General features: G+C 43.8%; 1 protein-coding gene across 1 annotated transcript in view; it reads right to left on the bottom strand.

Moving 5' to 3' along the window:
- The window catches only part of MRAS (muscle RAS oncogene homolog), a 48,436-nt gene that overhangs the window by 1,892 nt on the left and 21,678 nt on the right, over positions 1-24,866 (bottom strand). Inside the window, exons 2-5 of the mRNA XM_066632261.1 lie at positions 15,752-15,962; positions 7,977-8,130; positions 7,280-7,379; positions 5,416-5,495 (exon numbers count right to left, since the gene is read on the bottom strand). Of these exons, the coding sequence (XP_066488358.1) occupies positions 5,416-5,495; positions 7,280-7,379; positions 7,977-8,130; positions 15,752-15,944 (527 nt within the window). The 5' untranslated portion in view covers positions 15,945-15,962. The remainder of the gene's footprint in view (positions 1-5,415; positions 5,496-7,279; positions 7,380-7,976; positions 8,131-15,751; positions 15,963-24,866) is intronic.

Raw genomic sequence — 24,866 nt, 5'->3', positions numbered from 1 at the left:
GAAGATAGAAAAGGATGGGTCACAGCAGGGGGGGGGTCAGGTCATCCACCACCACGGTGCAGAAGACTGCATTTAAAGGGACATTGCTCTTTAAACATGGCCCTTTCCGAAAGATGCTGTGTGACCTTTGCTAGCCGTAACCTCACCAGAAAATTGCTTGCGATATGCAGTTAAAAGAGATTGCCAGCTTCAGGGATAATCAGGGAAAGAGAGGGGGAGGAGCACGGGTTTACATTTTCATCCCCTAATTGCTATATGTATTGCTTACTGGCAATACATACGCTTCAAAGAGACTAGTGAAAGCGTGCACTAATACATAGCCAGTATGTTGCCACCCTGCCTTCTTCCCTGGGGTGGTCAAGATTCCTCTTTCTTTTCTGACTCTTGGGAATATGGGTTTCTTGATAAGGCCACTGAGAATAGTGCCCCCTTCTGCTCTTATATCCTGTTACTTTATCCTGAGTCCCAAATTTCAAAAGCACCAATACAGGACCAAAAAATTGAATAAAAACTTTCACATTCCAGTTCCCTGAATAAAGTGCACATGGATTAAGAAATCTTAGTTAAAACTGTCTCCGTTACAGCCCAGTTCTACATGATGCAGCAACACCAACATTTGTTTCCTTTTCTGGAGGTAAGCCCTCACTGCCTGAATAGGTCTACTCAGACCTGCCTGAGGAACGGGATAGGATATTGGTAGCAGTGCTGCTGCCAATACTACCCCTTTCTAGGCCTTGTTCCTGCTGCTGTTGCACCCCAATCCCTCCCACTCTCTGCCTTGTTCAGCCCACCCCCCACGTCCCTTCCCCCACCTCCTCTGCTAACTTACTGGTGCTGAAGAACTTGTACAGCCCACTGGTATGTGGACCTGGCCACTAGCTGTTTGTGGCGAAGGCCAGGCTGTGCAGAATGGTGTGCTGTATTCTGTGACAGCTGTAAGGGGACTTACCCTGCCAGAATGCTTGTTCTGGAAGCATAAGGCCCTAATTACAGTTGGGTCATTTGTCTGGGTCTGCAGTCCTAAGCACATTACTCTTAGCAATAGCTCCTGAGTTAACTGGCCTCAATTTAGTGGGGCTTATATCTGAGTAAACACTAAAATATTACCACAACAGTTTTATACCTTATCTCCAAGATACCCAAGACAGCTAACAGTCGCAAAATAGAACCCAGTACAGAATATTAAATACAGATCACAGCAGGGAAAACATTCTTTTGGAAGACAGGAAGTAAGCAAATCAGAAAAGTGATTACACCAGATCAAAAGCCTTTTGAAGGGATCAGTTTTTCCCTCTGACATCCGAGTGTCAGAATTGTATCATACTTTTATTTCAACTACAGAAATTAAGGTTTAAAATTCAGAGATGTATTAGATTTCTTTTGTTAGCTTTCATTGTCCTTTTCAGCGTCCTGTGAATTCTGCTACATGCACTCCAAGGCATCAAAAGATATGTGGTCAGCAGCATATCTTCTTTGACCAAATGGATAAATCAACCACCTGTCTTTGGGGATAACGCACAACATCTTAATTACACAAGTGCTGTATCTTCCCCCGGAAAATCCCATTGATCTGCAGAATTTTTCATGAGATACAATGAGAGCCATAGAAACATCTTAATGGCAATTTTTCCCCAATGTGGAATGCAGCTAAGTAATCAACATTCTGATCCTGTGGATCCGACCGGCCACAGTCACAGGAGCTCTGCTGCTGATGCAACACAACAGGGGCATTTTCCCATGGGAAGATTGACAACCCAATCCTATGCATGTCTACTCAGAAGTAAGTTCCATCCGAGTCAATGGGGCTTACTCCCAGGAAAGTGTGGATAGGATTGGCAGCTCCACAAAGCTCCGCCCGGCAGCTCCAGAAAGGGGTCCCGCTGGATCCAGAGCCTGCCGTGCTACCGCGGGAGGCTCCTTGGGAGACAGGGACATTCATCTCCTTCCCCCAAGTAAGGGAAGCAGTCCCGCAAAGGGACTACTCACTTTAGCGGTGACTGTTTGGTCGCTGCTAAAGTGAAGGCGCTTGTGTAGGGCGAGCAGCCCTGCCTGAGCACCCTGGATCCTGTGGAACTCTGCGGACCCGCCTCCCCCCACCCCTGGGAACGCCCCCCACACCCTCAACCATGCCTCCCCCTTCCCAGAATGCCTCCCCCATGCCCCCGACCACGCCCCCATCTCCTGTTCCGCAGCCTGGTAGTCACAGAGAAAGCTGAGCCGCGGAACGTGGGTGCCTGCCGTGCGCTGGCTCAGTGCCGGCCGAAGTTGAGCCAGCTCTGGCGGGAGCTCAGCGGTAAGCCCCACAAACGTGCCTTACGGTATGTTTGCGACTGTGGTCTGTGCCGTGGAGGCGCGGCGCGGACCACAGGATTGGGCTCTAAAGCAGCATTTGCTTCAATCACGCTGGTCAAACCTGCACTGGGCAGAAGGCTTGTTCAAACTACAAGTGCTTCTCCTCCACATCTGATCAAAGATACTATGATGGCAAACAAGGGGAGAAATTATCCCGCATTTGACACTGAATTTGCTCTGCTGGGGGCCCAATGAAATACAATCACTCATGCATCAAAACTTTTAAGGGACAAGGAAGCTAAAGTGGGCACAACCACATCATCCAAGCTGAGTTATTCAGCTTGTGGATGTCTAGCAATCCAGCAAAGACAGTGTTGAGGTCTGAACCTGGGAAATCACTCAGGTCCTGTGCACAGGAGGGAATGTAACAAACGCTGTGGTGAACAGTCAGTTTGTAACAAGTAACAGGGAGCAGCTGTTCCTGATTGCTGACTCTGTGCAGCTGATTATGGGTGTGCCTTGTGCATATACCAAGGCCGCAGACAAACACTCCTAGGTGAGTGAGGGGGTGAGCGTGTAGGGTGGTGAGTGTTAGGGAATAGGAATCAGGATGCCGTAATGTGTGTTGCTGTATGATTGACCAGTGTTGCTGTAAATATCCTTGTATATAATATATCTTGGTGATGGAACCTAACTCTCGTGTCAAGTGCCTCTTTGCCTTCTGAGAGTTTGCCTTGGACATCAGCCTCGAGTTTCTGTTGTGCTGCCGTTTGATTTTGCTCTGCTGGAGACTCCTACACTCCACCCCCAAACCTCCCGCAACAGACAGCCTGCTGCAAAGTCTGAATGCACAGGGGGCAGATTCATGCTTCATCCACTCCACTTCACTACAAGGATTTGTCTAGCTTTCTCTGCTTGGTAGGCTGGAAAAAAGCACAACACAACTTTCAAATGGAGAAAGACCTGCAGTGCCTCTAGACTTCTGCCAAGAAAGCAAAACCAGACACAGCCATGCAAATAAGAGTAATGTCGGGGGGGGGGGGAGCAAGTGACCCTTCTAAGCAAGTCAAAATTGACCTGGACAGCTGGTAAAAGAAGGCAGGTTAAGTCTGGCTTTCAGACTTTTCCTCCTGCAAAGCCAAACTGGATGATGCTGTTCCTTGAGATAACATGTCCCCTCCACAGCATTTGGAAGAATAAGGGTAATGTTATGGGATGCAATGATTTAACGTATGTAGGAGTGCCTGGAGAGGGGAGAGAACATGTACAATGGTGGAAAATCTCTTCCATAGGGCATTTTCAAGCCACTGTACCACCCAGTCAGTTTCCCACGGTCAAGTCTCCTCTTTCGCCTTCCCTGACAAAGCACCCACAGCTAGTTTTCACCTCTTGGGTTGGGAAGCAGAGCTTCCAAGTTGAATTGGCAGACTGCACCTATCATTTCAGAAATTAGTTTTAAACCATGTTCTAGAGCAATGGTCTTCAACCTTTTTCATGTCACGCCCCAATGAATACAGTACAAGACTGGCATTGTTCCAGCATTGTTCACTGTAACCAATATTCTTATTAGAGAGAGCAGAAAACATTACCATGAAGTGTGGCACCAGTGAAAGCTATTTTAGCGTAATTACTAAGAATCTTAGCAGGATTGGGACACAAATCTCCTGGTATTTGAAGTGGTACACCAGATACCTCCCCCTTTACCTGGTGGTCTCTAGTCCAGTGGTCTTCAACCTTCTTAATTGCCATACATTGCCACGAATCCACAACTGAGGCTCAGCGAGCCCAAGGTTGAATAACACTGTTCTAGAGAAACTTGGGAAGTTCATCAGTCAAGGGTAATACGCTTCTGTCAGGCCTTTGGCATCCCAGGACCTGAATTATTGTAAGCCAGGATGTGGCAGGAGGGGCCTTGATGTCCAGGCCCGGTGTGAAATGTAATTAAAGGAACAGCTGCACTGTATATGTGTGTAATCAGCAATTAACTGCACCTGCATTAGGTGGGAGCCATGTGACCTGGGGAGAAGTGTGCAGAGTCACATAGGCTATGAAGGAATGGTGCAATGCACCACTGGACAGCCAATCAGAAAGGGTCACAAGACTGTCTTGTGACTATGAGGTCACCCTACTCTGATTGGCTGGCCCCGGTATATATGGGGGCAAGAGCAGACTCCAGGTGTGGGTTGCTGTGGTGGAGTTTCTGTGTGTCGTGCTGCTGGTTTGTTCTGTGACTTGGACTCTTAATCATGACTTTGCCTCTCTGTATCCCTGACTTCTGGACCGTGTGACTGACTACTCTTCTGCCTGCTCCTTTACCAATACATGCTTCTGGAACAAACAAGCCTGTGTCTGCTTCTTTGGCTCTGTTTGGGATCGCCTGCTTCTTGTGCTGTCTCCCTATGCTCATATGCCACTCTGCTATCGGGAAAGCAAGGGCTATCCTCCCCTGCTGCCCTGACAGCTTCCCTGGAAAATCATCTTGCCCATCCCTACCCATTTTCCTTTGCAGTTTGCAGCCACATAGATGTATTCCAAAGCGCACTCTCAGTCTGGCTGGAGATGAAGCAAGGGTGGTGGTGCCCAGTGATGGGCGGTGGTGCCCAGTGCACCTAATGTGCCTCATCCAAGGGTTTAGTGGCAAAAGTGCCACAGTGGATAGCTGTGCATGGGAATGAGTACGTGGGAATGAGATAGCTGTACATGGGAATGACTTTACGCAATCTCAAGATGCACTAGCCTTAACTCACCAAATGATGTCCAAGGCTCAAAACAAAGCCCAATGCTAGAAAAAGTACAGACGTGCCCCAGTGTCTGTGGGGATTGCATTCCAGACCCCCCCTCCCATAAATACCACAGATATCTTTTAAAAGGTAGGGAACATGGAGGGGAACATTAAAAACAGCTCTGTTTACCTTAGCACAGTGAAACTGCTGTACTTTCAGGGATGCAGCCACTTTCTGGTCACTCTGAGGCTCCTCCTTATCCACAATGCTGACCCACATTGCATTGCAATGCATTCTCTTCCTGGTTGCAATGCATTCTAGGGCAACATTGGGGGGAAAGAGGAACCTCAGAGTGACCATCAACCTGATCTTGGGCTGATTCAAGAGCATGATGGCTCACCTGATTACTCTAACAAGGTCATGGAAGGCTTTATCAACATTCAGTGGAGGGTCCTTGGCACTAGTTTCTATATATGGAATCTGAAAAACAAAAGCCCAGTAAAATATATAAGTACAGGAAAAATATGAGAGCATTAAAGAGAATGGAAATATTGGCATGCACAATAAGGATGCCATCACACAAAGAATGGAAATAGTCTGCTAATCCCTTAGCAAGCCTTTGATAATTTCAAACCAGAGAAACAAGTCTGCTGTTAAGGGAGAGTTACACCAATATTTGATAAGGAGTATTGGTAATATATTCAGAACTTTCTTCTTGTTGTTGTACACTTACATGGCAGACGATGGCTTGACAGATGTATTCTTGATAATTGCACATTAGCCTTACGTTAATTTTACATAAGGCATGGCTTCCCCCAAACATCTTGGGAATTATAGTTTGGGGAGAGCAGTGCTGGAGACCCCAAGTCTCTCTTTTCCCAGAGTTACAGTTTCCAGGATTGCCTTGTAAGAAGGGATGGCTGTTAAATCATAAGAACAGTTCCACTGGATCAGGCCAAAGGCCCATTTAGTCCAGCTTCATGTATCTCACAGTGGCCCACCAAATGTCTCAGGGAGCACACAAGACCAAAAGATACCTCCATCCTGGTGCCATTCCCTTGCATTTTGAGGGAGCCTACTTCTAAAACCACGAGGTTGCACATACCTATCATGGCCTGTAACCTGTGATGGACGTTTTCTCCAGAAATTTGTCCAATCCCCTTTTAAAGGCATCTAGGCCATCACTACATCCTGTGGCAAAGAGTTCTACAGGCTAATTACACACTGGGTAAATAAATATTTTCTTCTGTCTGTTCTAACTCTCCCAACTTTTACTGGATATCCCCTGGTTCTGGTATTGTGTGAGAGGGAAAAAGAACATCCCTCTATCAATTCTATACAACCCCTGCAAAATTTTGTACATTTCAATCATGTCCCCTCTCAGGCACCTTTTTTCTAGTCTGGAGAGCCCCAAATGCTGTAGCCTTTCCTCATAAGGAAGGTGCCCCCAGCCCAGTAATCATTTTGGTTGCTCTCTTCTGCACCTTTTTCATTTCCACTATATCCTTTTTGAAATGTGGCAGCCAGAACCACACACAATTCTCCAGGTGTGACCTTACTATCAGTTTGTACTTGTCATTACATTATTGGCCTTTTCTTTCTCAATACCTTTTCTAATGATCCCAAGCACAGCATTAGCCTTCTTCACTGCACATTGCATTGACACTTTCATCGAGCTTTCCCCAACACCCCCCCCCCCAAGATCTCTCTCCTGATCTGTCACAGACAACTCAGAACACATTAAGCTGTATATTAAGTTTTGGTTTTTTTCTCCCAATATGCATTTCTATACATTTATGTTGCAATGCATCTGCTACTTTGCTGCCCATTCTCTCTTTTTGGAGAGATCTTTCAGCTCTTCACCGCTCAGAAAAGTTTAGTGTCATCCGCAAACTTGGCCACCTTGCCATTTAACCCTGTCTCCAGGTCATTCATGAACAATCTGAAAAGCACCAGTCCCAGGAAAGATCTTCGGGACACGCAGCTTTTCACCTCTCTCCACTGTGAAAATTGCCCATTGACACTGGTGTGCCGCAAATGGTCTGCCGATGTGCCGTGGGAGTTTGGGGGAGAGTCATTTATTACTAGGGCCATTGGGGGATGTGAGCCTCCCATCAGCAGCATGGTGTGCCTTTTCCATTGTCAAAAAACTGATGGTGTGTCTTGACAATTTCAATACCTTGTCAGTGTGCTGCGAGACAAAAAAAGGTTGAAAATCACTGCTATAAGAGCAAAATAGCTTGGGGCAGAATTGAAGGACATACGTTGTGCTTTGCTGCCATTTCCTTTCCCTGCTCCCGGGTGATTTTTCGCAAATGCATTAGATCAACTTTGTTAGCCACCAAAATCATTGGAAAGGATTCTCTGGAAGATAAGGCAAATAAGAGAGCATCAGTACATTATCTTTTTCTTATTTTTTAAATTCATTCATTCAATTTATTTTGCTGTGTTTCTGTCCCACCATTCTGCCTGAAGGGACCCAAGGCGGCTTACAACATATCTAGAAATATGTTCTAGAAAACATAAAATCACAATTAAAAACACAAATTAAAACAAATCAAGACCATCACAATTAAAAGCATCTTAAAAAGAGCGAGCAGACAAAAAGAGCATCAGCAACAATTTGATTAATACTGCAACTATTTTGTTAGTTGCAATACTAATTTTAGTCCTAATGCTTCCTTCTATAGTGGCCTTTGTACATTACATTATAGAATACATCACAATTAACACTATGCTATCCTTTAAGTATCCTCAGAAGATCACCCAAATTGAGGTTTTGGTGACTTGTGATTTAAAATGTAAATCAAGTGAGAAAAATTGTTACTAAAAAAATTCAACCCTGCTGAAAATTAAGACATTAAATCAATTACCTCATTCTTTCTCTAGGACCCATACAAGGGAACTCTCAGTACAGAATTTGTTTGGAGTTGAAAACACTTTCCCTTCGGAGGCACCTACCGGTCTTTGACTCGCAAGATGAGTTGGTGGAATCTGTCCACATGCTCAAAGCTGGCTTTATCTGTGACTGAATAGACGATAAGGAATCCGTCTCCTGTCCTCATGTATTGCTCCCTCATTGCACTGAATTCTTCCTGGCCAGCAGTGTCCAGGACTAATTATGGCAAGGTGAAAGGAAAACAAAGATTCTTGATCATCCTGCCCAATACATCACCTGCATTTATTTAACTTTTTAGACCATCTTTCCAAGACAACACAGTTCACAATATGAATGAGAACACACAAAACGAATATTAAAACATTATAATCAGGGTCAGGAAACTCTTGCCAAATAAAATCATTTTCGGTTTTTTCCTAAAACCTGAATGTGTGGGAGCTGTGCGAGTCTCTCAGGAAAGGGTGTTCTACAGCAGTACAACCACCAAAAAGGATGCTTAGGGTGGCAACCCAACTTTGGGCCTAATAGTACCCTACTTTCTAGCTCCAATGCAACCACAATGCAGTCCTAAGGTAAGGGAACAAACCTTCCCTTACCTTGAGGAGGCCACTTTGACTGCTCTCTCCCCCCCCCCCCCCCGCACTGGAGGCTGCAGCACACACCTCACTGGCATGGTTACACTGGCAGTGGAAAATTGGATAGGATTGGGTCCATAATCCATAGATTGTGAGATTTCTACAGAGAGAAGAAGACCATAATTGTTTGAACCACACCTAGGCTGTTACACATTCCTGTGTGTGTACATATCATGGCTGTGGGTACATATTATGTTCATACATTCAACCAGATTTCCAACTGAACTCATGTTCATTTCCAAAGGTTTGTCAAGGGATTCTGTTCCTATTGCTTTATTGCCAGAATTTGTACTTCCCAGAGCATTAGTGGGTATTAAAATTTAGTTGTGAAATGTGGGCAAACATGCATTTGCATATAGCAGGGGTGCTCAAACTTTCAACTTTAGGGATGCTGGACCTTTAACAAGTGTATAGAAGAGAGAATTGCAGCAGGTTGTCCCACAGATGACAAGCTGCACCTGCTGAAATTCTCTCTTCTATACACTTGTTAAAGGTCCAGCATCCCTAAAGTTGAAAGTTTGAGCACCCCTGGCATATAGCATTGTTTTGAGTGGTATATTTTTAGTAGAGATGCATTAAAAATTAGTACATATGTGAAGGTATCATATAGTTTGCAAAACGTATATGCTGGAAGACCATGGGGTGGAGCCAATTCCACTTTCTTCCAAGCTAGGAGCCAGCAAAGAGCTTGGAACCTTTATGTTCTTATACAAAAAGGATTGGACAAATTCATAGATGATTTGTCCATCAGTGGGGTTTAGCCATAATGGCTAAAATAAGGAATCACAGTATCCTGAAGCAACATACTTCCGAATAGCAGGTATTTCAGACAGGGAAAGCTGATGCTTTCATGCCCTGCTTCTAAGCTTCCAAGGAACAGTTGAGTGACCACAGTTGGAAACAAGGATGCTAGAGGAGATGATCTGATCCAATTGGGCGGTTCGTAGGTTCATTTACAGCACAGTTCAGTGCCATTTATTTCTGTGGAATGCTTCTGGCAACACAGTGTACTAGCCTGACAATTATTGTTTTATATTTATGCTTTTGCTTTCTCTCGCAGAGACACTTGCTTTTCCCCTTGGAGAAATGACTGGGAAGGAAGGCAAATACTTGCTCCATACAATGGCAGGCTGTGTGGGTCCAGTTTAGAAGCACACTGTGGGATTTATTGAGAATACTCTTCCCTTCATATAAAGACACTATTTTCCATTGCTCTTCATTGCCAGATTGAGAATGCACAACATCAAGGCCACTCCTAAGTAACTGTCCTAAAGCCATTAAGAAGAGAAAAGAAAAGCTCAGGAAGAAAAGGAGCTATATTGTAATTATAGTCTTGTATCATGATCTTGTTAAGCTCACAGAACTTGTGAGCAGATGAAAAATTTCAGGGAAGGCATGTGACTTGGGCTTCTCATGGGATAATGCCAACTCCAAACACAGGTGCATAGGGAAATACGCATGCACAATGTCAAGATCCACACAGACAGGGGAAGCTCACAAGCACAGGGGAGACATGAGGCTTAGTTTTGCTCTATCCCACATGCAAATTTTCTACATGCATTGGTATTTGTTAGAGACATTTAAAAAAATTTGAATTACCTTCCTCATCAATAGGCAGTTGTGAGTAGGATGGTATCACATGACTTAAATGACTTTAATCTGAGCAAGGGATAACTTCATCTTCATCTTGAAACTTTATCCTTTATCTGAAAACTTGTGCTCAAGCTAGGACTCCATTTCAGAAAATGAGGAAAACATGCCTCTGAGCACATCTGAATATCTTTCCTCGTACTAGTAGGTGGCCACAGTCAGCCTCCACAAAATGGGCCTTAGGAGTAGAGATTCCATCTTTGAGACGATGGCTTCCAGTAATTCTTGCCATGTCTACTCTTTGGAAGTTAAATTTCTGCTCTTTAGATAGGATTCTGCCCACATAAAGTACCTGAGCTCAATACCACTGAAAACTGTTGTCTGGAATGACAAACACTAGTGAGGACACCAAGATAGAGCAATTGCACTTTTCCTTGATCACCATTTCTCATGGAAATTTAATCAGAGGAAAGATACAGGCAGCTGACTGACAGCCCAATCCTATGCTTGTCTACTCAGAAGTAAGTCCCATTAGAGTTAATGGGGCTTACTCGCAGAAAAGTGTGAATAGGATTGGGCTGTGACACTGCTACTTGCAGCGATTACACACCTGTTTACAAAACAAAACCTGTTTTGTTGTTTACAAAAACATAAGAGCAGCCTTGCTGGATCAGAAAAATCTCATCTAGTCCAGTATTCTGCTTTTCACAAGGGCCAACCAGTTGCCTGCAGGAAGCACAAGTAGGACATGAAGGCAGTAACCTTCTCCTGTAATCAGAGGCGTAGCTAGGTCATTTGACACCAGGGGCCCATACATTTTTTGTCATCCCATATGACAATTAATTAATTCACATTTTTATACCACCCTTCCTCTAAGCAGTTCAGGGTGGTTCCTCCCCTTATTTTTTCCTCACAACAACCCAGTGAGGTAGGTGAGACAGAGATAGTAAAAGTCATGACATGGAATGAATAATAAAAATGGCCAGAAAAATAAACGCAGTGAATGTTTCCTCACAAGCAATGGATGAAATTCTGCATCAAATGGTATATAACATGATGGTATTATTCCTAAAAGCCATGATTTCCAGAATTTTGGTCAATAGGGTGTCCCCCCCCCACCCCAGATGTCTCATTGGCCTGTTTTGAGTTAAGGCAGTGGTTCTCAAACTTTTAACACTGGGACCCACTTTTTAGAATGACAGTCTGTCCAGGACCCACCGGAAGTGATGACATGGCTGGAAGTGACATCATCAAGCAAAATAAAATAATTATAAATAATTAAAGAAAAACAGATAAATAAGGGGAAGCCAGTCCTGTTTTACCAAGTGAATTTTCTCTGTAGCCTGCCTGCAATAAGACCCCTCCCACAAATAAATCAATGAGATTTTCAGCCCTCCCCAGTGCCCACCTTACTAAGCCACGGTTTTATTTTGGGGGGGGGGGGTTGCTTCCTGCAATAACACCCCCCCCCACACACAAATAAATCAGTGAGATTTTCAGCGCTCCCCAGTGTCCACCTTACCAGCTCAAGCCTCTGGTTTATTCTTTTGGGGGTGGGGAGTTGCTGCCTGCAATAACACCCCCCCCCAAATAAATCAGTGAGATTTTCAGCCCTCCCCAGTGTCCACCTTACCAGCTCAAGCTTCTGGTTTATTCTTTTTGGGGGTGGGGAGTTGCTGCCTGCAATAACACCCCCCCCCAAATAAATCAGTGAGATTTTCAGCCCTCCCCAGTGTCCACCTTACCAGCTCAAGCCTTTGGTTTATTCTTTGGGGGGGGGGTCTGCCTTCTGGACCATTTGTTGAGCTCCACTTTCATCAGATGGGGACCATGCAGCTAGCCTTGGATTCTGCTTTGCCTGACTTGACCAGGAGCAAAGGCACATTTGCTTACTCGTGAGTAAACGTGGCCATGTGGCTTACTTTCGCTTTCCATAGGGCTCAATGCATTTGTCTGCTTGGAGGGAGGGACTTCCTATTTACGTGTTTTTGGGGGCTGCTTTCATTGGATAGGAACCATTCTGGTGTCATTGAATTCCTCTCAGCCTGCCCTTCCTGACGAAGTATGGCAAATTTGCCTGCTCACAGTAAACACGCGATATGGCTCAGTTTCATTTTTCATAGGGTTCCATGCATTTTTTTTGTTTCTGTTTTTTTGGCCATAACTTTTGATAGAAAGGAGATATTTCAATCCGGTTTTTGCCTTGCATTTTGCTGGAAATTCCGCATCCAACGGTATATAGCATGATGGGGTTACTCCTAACCTCCGTGATGTTAGCGATGTTGGGGCATTTGTGGTGTCACCCACCCAAGGGTGGTACACAGGGCGGACTGCCCCCGCCAGCTACGCCACTGCCTGTAATCAGAGTGACCAGCTATCACAACTGCAAAAGAGGACAAGGCACACCAAAATGTAGAAAAATCCAAGAAAAATGTAGGACATGACAAAATAAAAGCTAAAACACTCATATATTGATGTCATGTGGTTAATTTAAACACTATGTTACTTATTATTAAATTTAAAACTATATTACCTGCAGTTTATTACATATTTATTAATTCCAAGAAGGCTATACACTGCCTACAGGGGCCTGCTCATAGGGAAAAGGACATTTAAGTTTTCCCTTTCCAGGACACAAGGATAAAAAAGAGGACATGTCCTGGAAAAGAGGACGTCTGGTCATCCTGCCTATAACTGGCATACTGCCAAAACTGGGAAATCCCACATAGCCATATCGACTCAGCGATTCAGCCATAAAATCATCATCAGAATAAATGCAGCAACAACAACAAGCGCACCTGTAAACTATGCAAGTTCCTCCACTCATTAAGACATTATCTTAAATATTTCTTTAAGGTGTTGCAAGACTTCTTGCTGCAACATACTATGTCTCTGGAATATATCACTACCACACAACAACAACAGGAGTGCATAGCTTGCAACATTTGACCAATTTACCTTCTTTACCTTCCAAATCATGGGCAGGAAGAAGAATAGGGGACAGGATCCAATCCTATCCAACTTTCTATGATGAAATTGTGTCAATGGGATGTGTGTTGCATCCGGTGGTGGTGGTGGGTAGTCATGGAGGCCTTCCTAAGGTAAGCGGGACATTTGGTCCCTTACCTCAGGGCTGCATTGGCTTTGGAAAGTTGGATAGGATTAGGCCCACAGTCTGGTTCTTGTGTATAGTCCCTGTTAACTATACACCCATTTATCAAACCTCTTATTACTGGAATATTTTGGGTGCCCTCCTCTACGATTTGCTTCAGTAAATGAAATGATTCTGTACTATATTTTGGCGATTCTAGCCCAACCACTCAATCTGCTTTTAGCATTTTGGAGAAAATTTACGATCATAGAGTCGGAACACAGAGCTTTCCTCTGCAACACCACAACACTGATGCAATTCTGAATCGCCAATTTGCCTTGGCCTAATCTGCAATCTGTCATTCTGACCCTGCTCTGGTCACGTGCTGGCATTCCACAGGGTACACTAATACACCAGAAGATTTAAGACATTATAACATGGAAAAAAAAAGAGAGACCACACTTGAATCATTTATCTTAAAAAAGAAAAAAATAAAGGATTTACACGTGTGCATTTTATATTTTAGTAAAAGCCATTCTAACAACAGTGTCAACCTCAGAGTCCAAAATTATTTTCTTTCCCCACAAGATGGAAAATAATTTAACCCCTGGTGCAGTGGCAGCTTGAACCAGGAGGCAAGGCAGTGAATTAGCTGGAGAGCATTCACACTGCATGTGTACAAATGCATTTAGCACATTAGCCATAGGACATGCTGGCCCCAGGAGGAAAATAATGAAAATAACTGGGCACAGAGATAAGAACATAAGAACATAAGAACAGCCCCACTGGATCAGGCCATAGGCCCATCTAGTCCAGCTTCCTGTATCTCACAGCGGCCCACCAAATGCCCCAGGGAGCACACCAGATAACAAGAGACCTCGTCCTGGTGCTCTCCCCTACATCTGGCATTTTGACTTAACCCATTCCTAAAATCAGGAGGTTGCGCATACACATCATGGCTTGTACCCCATAATGGATTTTTCCTCCAGAAACTCGTCCAATCCCCTTTTAAAGGTGTCTAGGCTAGACGCCAGCACCACATCCTGTGGCAAGGAGTTCCACAGACTGACCACGCGCTGAGTAAAGAAATATTTTCTTTTGTCTGTCCTAACCCGCCCAACACTCAATTTTAGTGGATGTCCCCTGGTTCTGGTATTATGTGAGAGTGTAAAGAGCATCTCCCTATCCACTCTGTCCATCCCCTGCATAATTTTGTATGTCTCAATCATGTCCCCCCTCAAGCGTCTCTTTTCTAGGCTGAAGAGGCCCAAACGCCGTAGCCTTTCCTCATAAGGAAGGTGCCCCAGCCCCGTAATCAGCTTAGTCGCTCTCTTTTGCACCTTTTCCATTTCCACTATGTCTTTTTTGAGATGCGGCGACCAGAACTGGACACAATACTCCAGGTGTGGCCTTACCATCGATTTGTACAACGGCATTATAATACTAGCCGTTTTGTTCTCAATACCCTTCCTAATGATCCCAAGCATAGAATTGGCCTTCTTCACTGCCGCCGCACATTGGGTCGACACTTTCATCGACCTGTCATCGATATTTGTAGTTTTCATCGATATTTGTAGTGGCTGTCACAAGAATAATAATCCACAATTTATGGATACACCTGCCTTTGGTGTCCTAGCATCCCATCCCAAATCAACTTCTGCCACATTTGCTCTGAGCCAAACAAGTGTTTTCCCCCCAGAAATTCAATGCGGCAAAGTGCTGTAATTTATCTCCCTACTTCATTGTCTGGTGCCAGTAGGGCAGCACCCTGAAAATGCTCACCCTGCCAAGTTCTATCCGTTCTATCTATCCTAGCACAATGAAGTCAAGGTTCTGGTCAGCCAATACTATTAAATGCATATTACTCTATTCTACTTACCCTAATGCAGCCAGAGTGAGCTGCAAGTTTTACTTATGCCAATGGCGTTAAATGCACCATAAAAGCAGAACTAGGTATTAAGCAGCCTTGTCGCTCCTCCTCCCTGCTCTCTGATAATGCATAGTAGAACAAAAATAGGCAATGTGACATTTTCCTCAAGTGGCAACCAGTAAAGAAGAACAGAAGATGCAGCTGTATAATTTTGTTTACTGCACACTCTCTGGGATGTGTCATGCTATCAATGACGGCTGCATGTTTCTTGCAGCATCTACTTTCACACCAGTGTTTTATCTTCATGTTCTCTGCTGGCTTCTTTCACAATGGTTTGGCCTTTTTTCTATGTAACTCACCCCAAGCAAAATATGCAGTTTTTGTATATGTGGGTGAAACATATATTGTAGCCAAAAAGTCACATTCTGGCAGTGATCCCTAAAACTGACTAAGCCCACTGAGTCTTCAGTGGCTTAAACCCGTATTCTGTGGGTACAATGAATGACAAAGGCTCCAGTTGATTTCATAGAATACTTTGAACTAAGACACTGTGTTTGCAGACACTAAGTGTAGGGAAAGGATAAACACATAAAACTGGATTGGTTTTATTAATTGGATAGTGCCCAACCTTAACCAGAATAGGTAACTCACCATCCAGAATAGCCCATTGCCCATCTATTTCAGTGTGCTTCAGATAGGAATCTTCAATGGTTGGGTCATAGTCCGGCACAAAGATCTTCTGGAAAAACTGAATGGTGAGGGCACTCTTCCCCACACCTCCATCCCCGACCACTACCAGCTTGTACGTTGGAAGGTTTTCACTTGGGACAGCACTTGTAGCCATGGTGCCAACAAGTCAGACCTGGAAAGGAAAGAGAATCCTTCTAAAATAATATATTGGCCATAACAATGCATATACTGATGTTTTAAGTCACACCCAAGACAGAGAAAGGTAGGCAAGAGAGAAGCAGTAAGAAATTTCCTTTGCATGGTTGTTGCCATGTGATGCAACAGTTTTAGGTGTCCTTAGGGCAAATTTATTAAATAGGGATATCTATGTTTTCCCTATCTATTTGTGATCTCTGCCACCTTAAGGATGCTGAAAAGTTATACAGAGATCACTGCCCTCCAATCCTGCCCTTACATCAAAGAATGAACACCAGAACTGCTTTTCCCCCATTGCCAACCTGTGCTGCAAAAATGCCTATGCTTAAGAATCCACCTCTGAAGTCTTGTTCTTACAGCATAACTCTCAGTAACGATAAATATCTTGCAGTGTTCAAGCTGTTGCATTCAAAGTTGTCTTTTGTGAAAAAGGGCTGTCTATAACAACATGCTGGACCCAGGAAGGAAATAAAGAAAATAGCTGGGTGCAGAGAAATATATAGTGGCTGTCACTACTTTCAAACTAACTTCTGAAAGACATGGACCTGACTATACCAAATGTCTACAAGTTTTATAAAATATAAAGTAGTAAAATATAAAACCATTATCTCCATAACGGGAGATATTTGGACTAAGTAACAGAATCATCTTCACATTGATACAGCAAGGACAGAGCATCACAGCAAATTAAACCTGGAAATGTCTTCCAAAAATTGACATCAGCAAGAAACAACAGTTACTCAAGACACGCTGCTCGAACATATATGCATCCGAGGATCCTGTATCATTCAGTTGTCCATGGATAAGGTCTGTGAGGCCCCCTGCCAGGCTCAGTCTGAGTCCCAGAGATGAAAAAAAAAACCATAACTTCAGGTTTCTCCATGAAACCAGAAGTGATTTTTTTAATGCCTTCTTAGGCATTATAAGGGAAGCCCTGGAGGGGGAGGCATTCACCCGTATCCATGGTTTCACATAACTGCGGGGAGGAGGGTTCAGGAACAGAATTGCTACAGATACGGGAACATGTCTGTATTTATTTAAATTTATATGTTACATATGAATGAGAGAGAGCGAGAGAGTGCATATACGCAAGAGTGTAGTGAGTGAAACTGTGTAACCTGAAACCTATTATTGTTTTATTTAAAAGCTAGCAGGTATTAAACACTGGAGGTAAATCTGCCTTTTTTGTGTTTCTCCCCTTGGAAGTAAGAATGGCTTCCTCCTTGGAGACCTTGTGGTGGGACCTCAAGACCTTTTTATTTAGGATGGCATTTGATAGCAGACATGATGGGCTGGCATTTTTAATTCATTGCAATTTTAACCGTTTTATGTGACCCATTGGGGTGTGTCTTGTTTATTGCTTTATTATGGTTTTCATTCTGTATCGTTGTTCTAATTCTGTAAGCTGCATTGATTGCCCTAACTAGGAGAAAGGTGGAATATACTTTTTTAAAATAAACACCTTATGTTGCACACTGCTGATAAATGTCCTTTCATTTCTGTCACATGGCACCTGTTCTCTAAACATGACTCATATATGAAGCATTTACTGAAAAACAAACATGTCCATCTTACGGGAAGCAATTCATATCCTAAGTGCACATTCCGAAGTGCTAAGATTGCACATTGTTCAGGGCCTTAAAAACGTAAAGACCAGACTTTGAATTGGGCCAGAAGCAAATTGGTAACTCATTTAAGGTGCATCACCACTGAGGTCATATGGTCAGAAAACCTTGTACCAGATAATCTGGTTCCTGCATTCTGAAACAAAAGCTTACTCATCCTTTTCAGATAACAAAACTCTTCCAGAAAGTGTGTTGCAATTATCTAGTTTGGATGTAACTAGGGCACGAATGGCCAAGCTGGTCTCATTGATGGTTGCAGAACAGCACACGCAGAGAACATCAGGGCCTTTTCTTGTCATGTGAAAATACTGTTAGACACACAAAATCTAAAAATCCCAACAGAAATCGTATTTAAAACAGGTGTACTCAATACTAAATGCAATGGTGGGTCTCTAACAGCACAATCCTATCTTGCGCTGGAACAGGCAGGCGAGGAGGCCTGCGCTGTATCCAGCGCACAATAGGGCATCAAAGTGGCTCAGCTGGAGGTAAGGGGAAACTCTTCCCCTTATCCCTGGGTAAGCCACTGCAGCCCCAATGGGTCTCCTTGAACTTGCACCACCTCCTGATGTGGCATAAGTTCGAGGAAAGCAGAGTGACTTGAAGCTTCTCAGCGCTGCTCGGGCATGGGGACCAGGATCCAGCATAACAGCCGGATCCCAATTTCCTCCTCCCTACCTGCCTCCGGGCCGCCCCCTCCCCCTGCCCTGGAACACCTCCCTCCCGCCTCCTCTATGCCCTCCCCAGACCCCTGTGTTGGCTGAGTGCAGGTGATGCAACTTACCTGGGGGAAGCTGCTGTGGAGGCTGGATGCAGCCTCTGTGCTCCAGAGCACCTCTGTGAGCTGGCAGGGCTTCCTCCTGAGGAGGCACAAACATCTGACATCCGAAAAAATAAAGACTGTTTTAGGCTGCCTTTACCAGGAGGTCATCAGTGGGTCTTCCAGCCATGGGTTTGGAACCCTCAGTGGGTCAAATCCAAGGGTTCCGAATCCGTGGATAAAGAGGACCCACCTGTACTGTATTGTTGGAGCTGGTACTTTTTGCCTTCTATATCCAGAACAATGCCACAGTAATCCAGTGTGATGAGAGTCCCTTGTCCAGTGTGATATTTAGTCCCTTGTCTATTGTGGTTGTTTTGTTTGGCCTTAAACACATCACTCTTGGCTTCAGCATCACTCTGTAAAATGAGGTTAATGGATCGCACCCATGTGTACACACACAGCTTGTTGCAAGGGCAAAGCATGGTAAAGAGTCTACCACATACTGCAAATTATAAACACTTTATATGCTGAATGCTTAACAGCAGCCCCAATTTATAGAAGTTGGCTGGGTTTGGGTTATGCAAGCATAACTTCAAAGGGTGGAGACAAGCTCTTAAAGTCCATTTCTGGTTTGGGTAGGTCTGGATTTTTTTCTTCTTACTGAAATTGAATTAGATAAAATTTACATATGAAGGTTTGGCATGAGCTCCAATTTACAACTTTTGTTCCTCCATCAGTTCCGAGCAAGAAATCCACCATTTGGGGGCTTTTGTGAAGTTCAGACTTGAACATCCTGTCTTTATATACAAAGTAGACTGGAAATAAGAAAGCTTTGGAGAAACCGTGCATGACAATGATTTACAGTATCCATGGTAACGTGTGTGACGTTGAAATAGCTTAATCCTGTTATGAAACCCTCAGGAAAAAAAAGAGCAAGACACAGCAGCTGGGTCTGCCTTGGTGTTTATGTAGCACCCCCTCCTCCCACCAGCTTACTACAAAATTGGAACTTACACATTAAGCAGCAGACACAGGACTCCAGGTCCTCACCCATTTATCCATGGCTGTAAATCAGGTTTTGGTTCTAAAGCCAGAAGCACAGAACACATGGAAACAAACAAATTGCATGTGCTATTCAGTTGCTACAACTATGGACAAAAAGAGCTTCATTTGTGGCAGTGGGTCCGCTTAGTATGTCAGTAATGGCAGCCTTGAAATGCCAAGATTTTGGATGCATTATCCAATTTTCACCTAATTCAGTATCTTATGAACATCCAGAGACCCTTTCCATTTGGATCTTTTCAGATACTACATGAACATATCCATTTGAATTGCACTGGTCCAGATCTATGGAAGTTTATTCAAACACATGACTGTAGGGTTGATCTCTATTCTTGCTGCCTTGAACTGACTAGATTAAAAATACTGAACAAAAACAAAACAAACCACCTGTAAATTAAAAAGAGAAGCAGAGTTGAGGTTCCTGCATCAGAGCAAACTTCTCTGCAATGCAGCTCAGCTCTTAATGAGCTCATTAATTAACTTGTACTTTGCTACCTAGATTTATTTCTTTGCAAGCCTGCTGTTTTACAAAGAATTTGACCTGGTTATAGCAAGCTTACAGCCCAATCCTATCCACACTTTCCTGAGAGTAAGCCCCATTGATTCTAATGGGACTTACTTCTGAGTAGACATGCATAGGATTGGGCTCTAAGTGGCTTCTGGCTATCAACATCTATGAAATCAAATAGAACTCTTTGAAAATGCTATGTATTCTGCAAGTGTTTTAAAGAGAAGGTACAAGACTGAACACCTCAGGCCATGCTAATGGTTGCCTGCCCATAAAACAAAAGGGTTAGCCAAACAATTCAGGTGACTCATGAAAGTGAGGTAAACCACAGTTTATTTATTCATTTGATTTTTATTCTGCCTTCTCCATGAAGAGTGGCCAAGATGGCTCGCAGCATAGGATAAAATGATAAATAAAATACAGTATTAAAACCAACCAGAGGCAAACAGCAGCAATAAAAAATCATTAGTCATAAAAGCACTAAATAATAATTCATTAAATAAACCCGGGGATGTTTAAAGGGATTTAATCAAAGCAACAATAAACTATCCCTCTCAATCTGTGATTACAGGGTAATGCTGAACACATTCTAGAGAGTAGACTGTGAGCCAGAATGATCCCCCATGAACCAAGTGAATCCTCTGGATGCACCCCAGAATTAGCTTAGATATATAGCAATTCCATAGAAGACAGATAAACTGGATGTTCCTTGTCTATGTGGAAAGGGTGTGTTTGTGGCGGGTGGGGAACGACATTGCTTTAACCAATTTATGGGCGCAATTCTAACCAACTTTCCAGCACTGTCCTGGCCATATTGCAGCCCCAGCAAAGGTAACAAGCATGGCCTTATCTTGAGGAGGCCCCCTTGACTGTCCCCCCACTGCAGGATGCAGTGCATGCCATATTGGCACAGCTATGTCAGTGCTGGAAAGTTACTTAGGATTGCACTTCAAGTCCACTAATTTGTTTTTTAGAAAGACCTCTCTTGCAACAGCTTGTTGGCAACCTTCAGTCTTGAGAGACTATGGTATCGCACTCTGAATGGTGGTTCTAGCACAGCGTCTAGTGTGGCTGAAAAGGCCGATTCGGGCCTCTTGCAACAACCATTAAAAAAACCCAAACCCTAGACAAGAGCAACACTGCATAGTGATATACAGACTCTTTATCTTTACTACTGTGTTGAATTACAGTATTTTTGTTATTCTTGCAACAATATGTCTTTTCAATAAGATCATGGTTAAAAATCCCACAAGTAAACATTATTCTCTATTAATAGTTCTCACTTCCTGCACAACCCCCCCTTCCTTAAAGTAATGACATGGTGCCACCAGTTCTTATATGGGCAGCCCAATCCTATCCAACTCTGTTCAAGGCTGGTGGTATATCCAGCATTGGATTTGAGCAGCTGGGAGGTCTCCTCATTTGTCCCCTTACCCATAGCATTCCAGCATGATCAATGGGACTACTTGGTTCTGCACCAGCTACTTGGATCTGTGCCTGCAGGATGGGGGTTAGGACACAGCAGAGGCTTGCTCTGTCATCCCCCCCCCCCCAGGCCCACACTGCCACATCCTCACCTTCCCCCCACTTCGAAACACTCCTTCTCTATCTCCAGAATGTCCTCTCCCATCTGCCACCTAGTGCAACACTTATCTTCTCTGGTGGCTGTTGGGCAGGGTGTGGTGTCTGCAAGATGGCAGAGGCCTTCCCACTGGTACAGCTTACTCTCTGGGTGCTGAAAAGTGCTTTATGGCCCTTTAGACACTAGCACTGCCCAATCATAGGACTGGGCTCTAATCATATGATTACTATCCTCTTAGTCACTTGCTGACTGTGACAGTTGGTCCAGATAGTCTTACTTCATGTTAAGAAAACTCTTTACTAAAAGAGAAGCAACAGTTTCAGCGAGTGAGTGTCACAACAAGGCTCTTCAGAACTGCAGAACAAGACATTTATTCTTTGATGATCAGCTGTTATTTCAGGAAACTTAAAATTATAGCCTCAGGGAATAAAACTCACATCACTAAATTACTTTGGTAGGCAGGACCCAAGTGTCACCGTGCTGCACACTTTCAAAAATAAAAGGCAGCCAAGAAGTTGAGCAGAGTACAATCTCCCCCCCCCCCTCCAACACGCAATCCTCCTCATAGGTTAATTGTAACATTTTAAAAACTGTGCAGATTTCCCAGGAGATATGCAGTGTGGAGACAGAAGATATTCCCTTCACTTTGGAAAAAACAAACAAAAAAAACCCCTATGTAAATATCCTAATAAGCACAGCTTCTATCCATTGGTACCATATTAACCAGAAGTACAGATGTAAAAGTGGAACAATGAAAGCCATTTAAGACCCAGTTCAGATGCAATGCTAGGCGTTTACCATCACAAGAATATGTTATGACAAACTTTGAATGTATGCGCTCCCTTATCCCCTGTTTTCTTCCTCCATGCGTAGTTAGAAACTCCCATTGCTCATTTCTAACCAAGCCACTGTTGCCCATTTCATCTGAATTTGGGAAAGAAGTACTTCTAAGAAACAAGAGTTAATTAATAAGCCACTTTCTGATCCTGGTTTGCCAATTATGGCTAAAAAAGCCAAACTTATTTGTCCATGAAGAAGGAAGAAAGGGGAATGTGGTGCACAAGAGCCAGAGGGCTGTCATACAAGGGTGGTCCAACCATCAGGAGATCTGATGTGGCTTGCACTGGTGGCAAATTGCAAGGGGAGTGAGGGGATGGCAGATTCAGGTTGCCCTTCACCCCGAGTTAGGGGCTCCTCCTTTTAGCCTACCATGGACACAAGCCATATTGATCTGTTTATTGCTTTCTTGAGTTATCAAGCTGATCACCTGCCTCCTTACTGTGTTCCTCACATGGTCTCCTCAAACCTGGAAACACAGGACTTCCTGTTTTATTTACAGGTACTGTGTGAATGAAGGAGATCCTTTGTGTGCCTGGTTCCTTTAAATAAGGGCAGAAGTTCTGCAGTTCTACCTTTGAGAAAACTGCATGTCGAGGACTGTAAGGGGCTTTATTTTACTTACAGCATGCTGTGGCAGAGGCGGCGGCAGGCAGCATCCAAAGGCATGCTCCACTGCCACAGATTGTGGTTTAGCAGTAAGTCTGAATTCAGCTTAGAAGTCATAGAATTCTGTGATGCTGTCTACCATCAAACAAAATACAGACATGCCCCCATACCTGCGGGAATTAGTTCCACAAACACCCCCCACCCTGATACAGAAACCGCAGATACTGAAGACACTATTAAAAAAATAGAAGTCTCCGTGAGCCCTTCAGTTAACATCCACTTCCTGTTCAGTGTTAGAGCTAGTTTCATCCAGCATTAAGGCTTTCGGTAGCCTACTCTGTAGCGCTACAGGCTTGAGCCTATAGAGCATGCTGTGAAGTTCATGATTGAGTAGGAATTTGAACTCGAATCTCCATGTTCCAAACCCAACCCTCTAGTGGCCGTACCACACTGAGGGCCCAATCCTATCCAACTTTCCAGCACTGAAGCAGCTATGCCAAGAGGGTGTGTGCTGCATCCTGCAGTGGGGAAGCAGTTAGGGAGCCCTCCTGAAGGTAATGAATATTTGTTCCCTTACCTTAGGGCTGCATCAGCACTGGAAAGTTGGATAGGATTGGGCCCCAAGCCTAAGCATGTCTACTTGGAAGTAAGCCCCACTGAGTCCAATGAGACTGACTCCCATGTAAATTTGTATAGGATTGCAGCCACATTCTCTAGCCAAGTTTTTTTTAAGTGCTTTTCTGGTCATATGGAAGAGGCAAGCATATACATATTTAGATAGCTCCAACTGAAATATGTGGTACTTAAAGGTGCTTAAGGGTGCAATCCTAACCCACTTTCCAGTACCGACATAAGGGCAATGAAGGTCCAAGGAAAGGGAACAAACATTCCCTTATCTTGAGGAGGCCTCCGTGAGTGCCCCCCAACTGCAGGATGCAGCACACGTCCCATTGGCACCGCTATGCCAGTGCTGGAAAGTGGGTTAGGATTTGGGCCCATTTTGTCTGGATCATGTCCCATTTTAAAATAATGTTATTCCTTGTTATTTTGCTTTTAGAAATTTTTTTTTAAGTCCTCCTCTGTTGCTCTTGACAATTCTTTACCACTAAAGCGAAAAATACTTGCCTCATGTTATCATGGAAACAATGAATCTGAACGAACTAGATTGCAGGAAAAAAAATCAGATATTCATACAGTATGTCTGCCTATGTAGATATAATCAAAAGAAAACTAATTCAAACAAGGAGGAAATGGCTTGGAATTCCAAAAACTACCCTTCCTTTCAGCACAATCCCTGGAAATGGGCATTTTCCCTCTTAGAAATCATAACTCTAGTATACTAATTAATAATCTCTTTCTTAGTCCACCACCCTTAGCTGCTCCACATCAAACTTCCTCAAAGCACAGGAAATCCAGCGGACATTTCTTAATTGCTTTTGATCGTTTTTACACTTTATCATTTATTTTGGAAGGTATACAAAATTAAACACACACGCACTCACACAAAGGAGATGCAATGTGCTATGACACTCAAGAATTATGCTCCTCCACTCACAACTTGCACATGACATTGATGCCAGTGCAGTTTGGGAGCATTCTTGCTATAAAGACCTGGGTTCTGTAAACAGGGTTAAAACAGGATATTGAAACATTTTTGATCTATAAGCAGCAGAGGCTGCTCTGGGGAATAAGAGCAGCAGAAGTCTTGGAGACAAGAAGTGATCTGGGAGTCATGTGTACATGTACAGAAGCGTATTCATGCAAGAGACAGGAATCCGATAAGGCAACCCTGTTCAGACGGCCCTCTAAAAAAATACGCACACATTAAAAACCCTTTTTTAGCTGACATATCATTACAATATCCCCATGGAGCAGACTTACTGCCGCTCATCTGC

This window comes from Tiliqua scincoides, chromosome 1 (assembly GCF_035046505.1).
Source record: "Tiliqua scincoides isolate rTilSci1 chromosome 1, rTilSci1.hap2, whole genome shotgun sequence".
Classification (NCBI taxonomy): Eukaryota; Metazoa; Chordata; class Lepidosauria; order Squamata; family Scincidae; genus Tiliqua; species Tiliqua scincoides.
The sequence above is the reverse complement of the archived record's forward strand: the minus strand, read 5'-3'. Positions and strand labels throughout refer to the sequence as shown.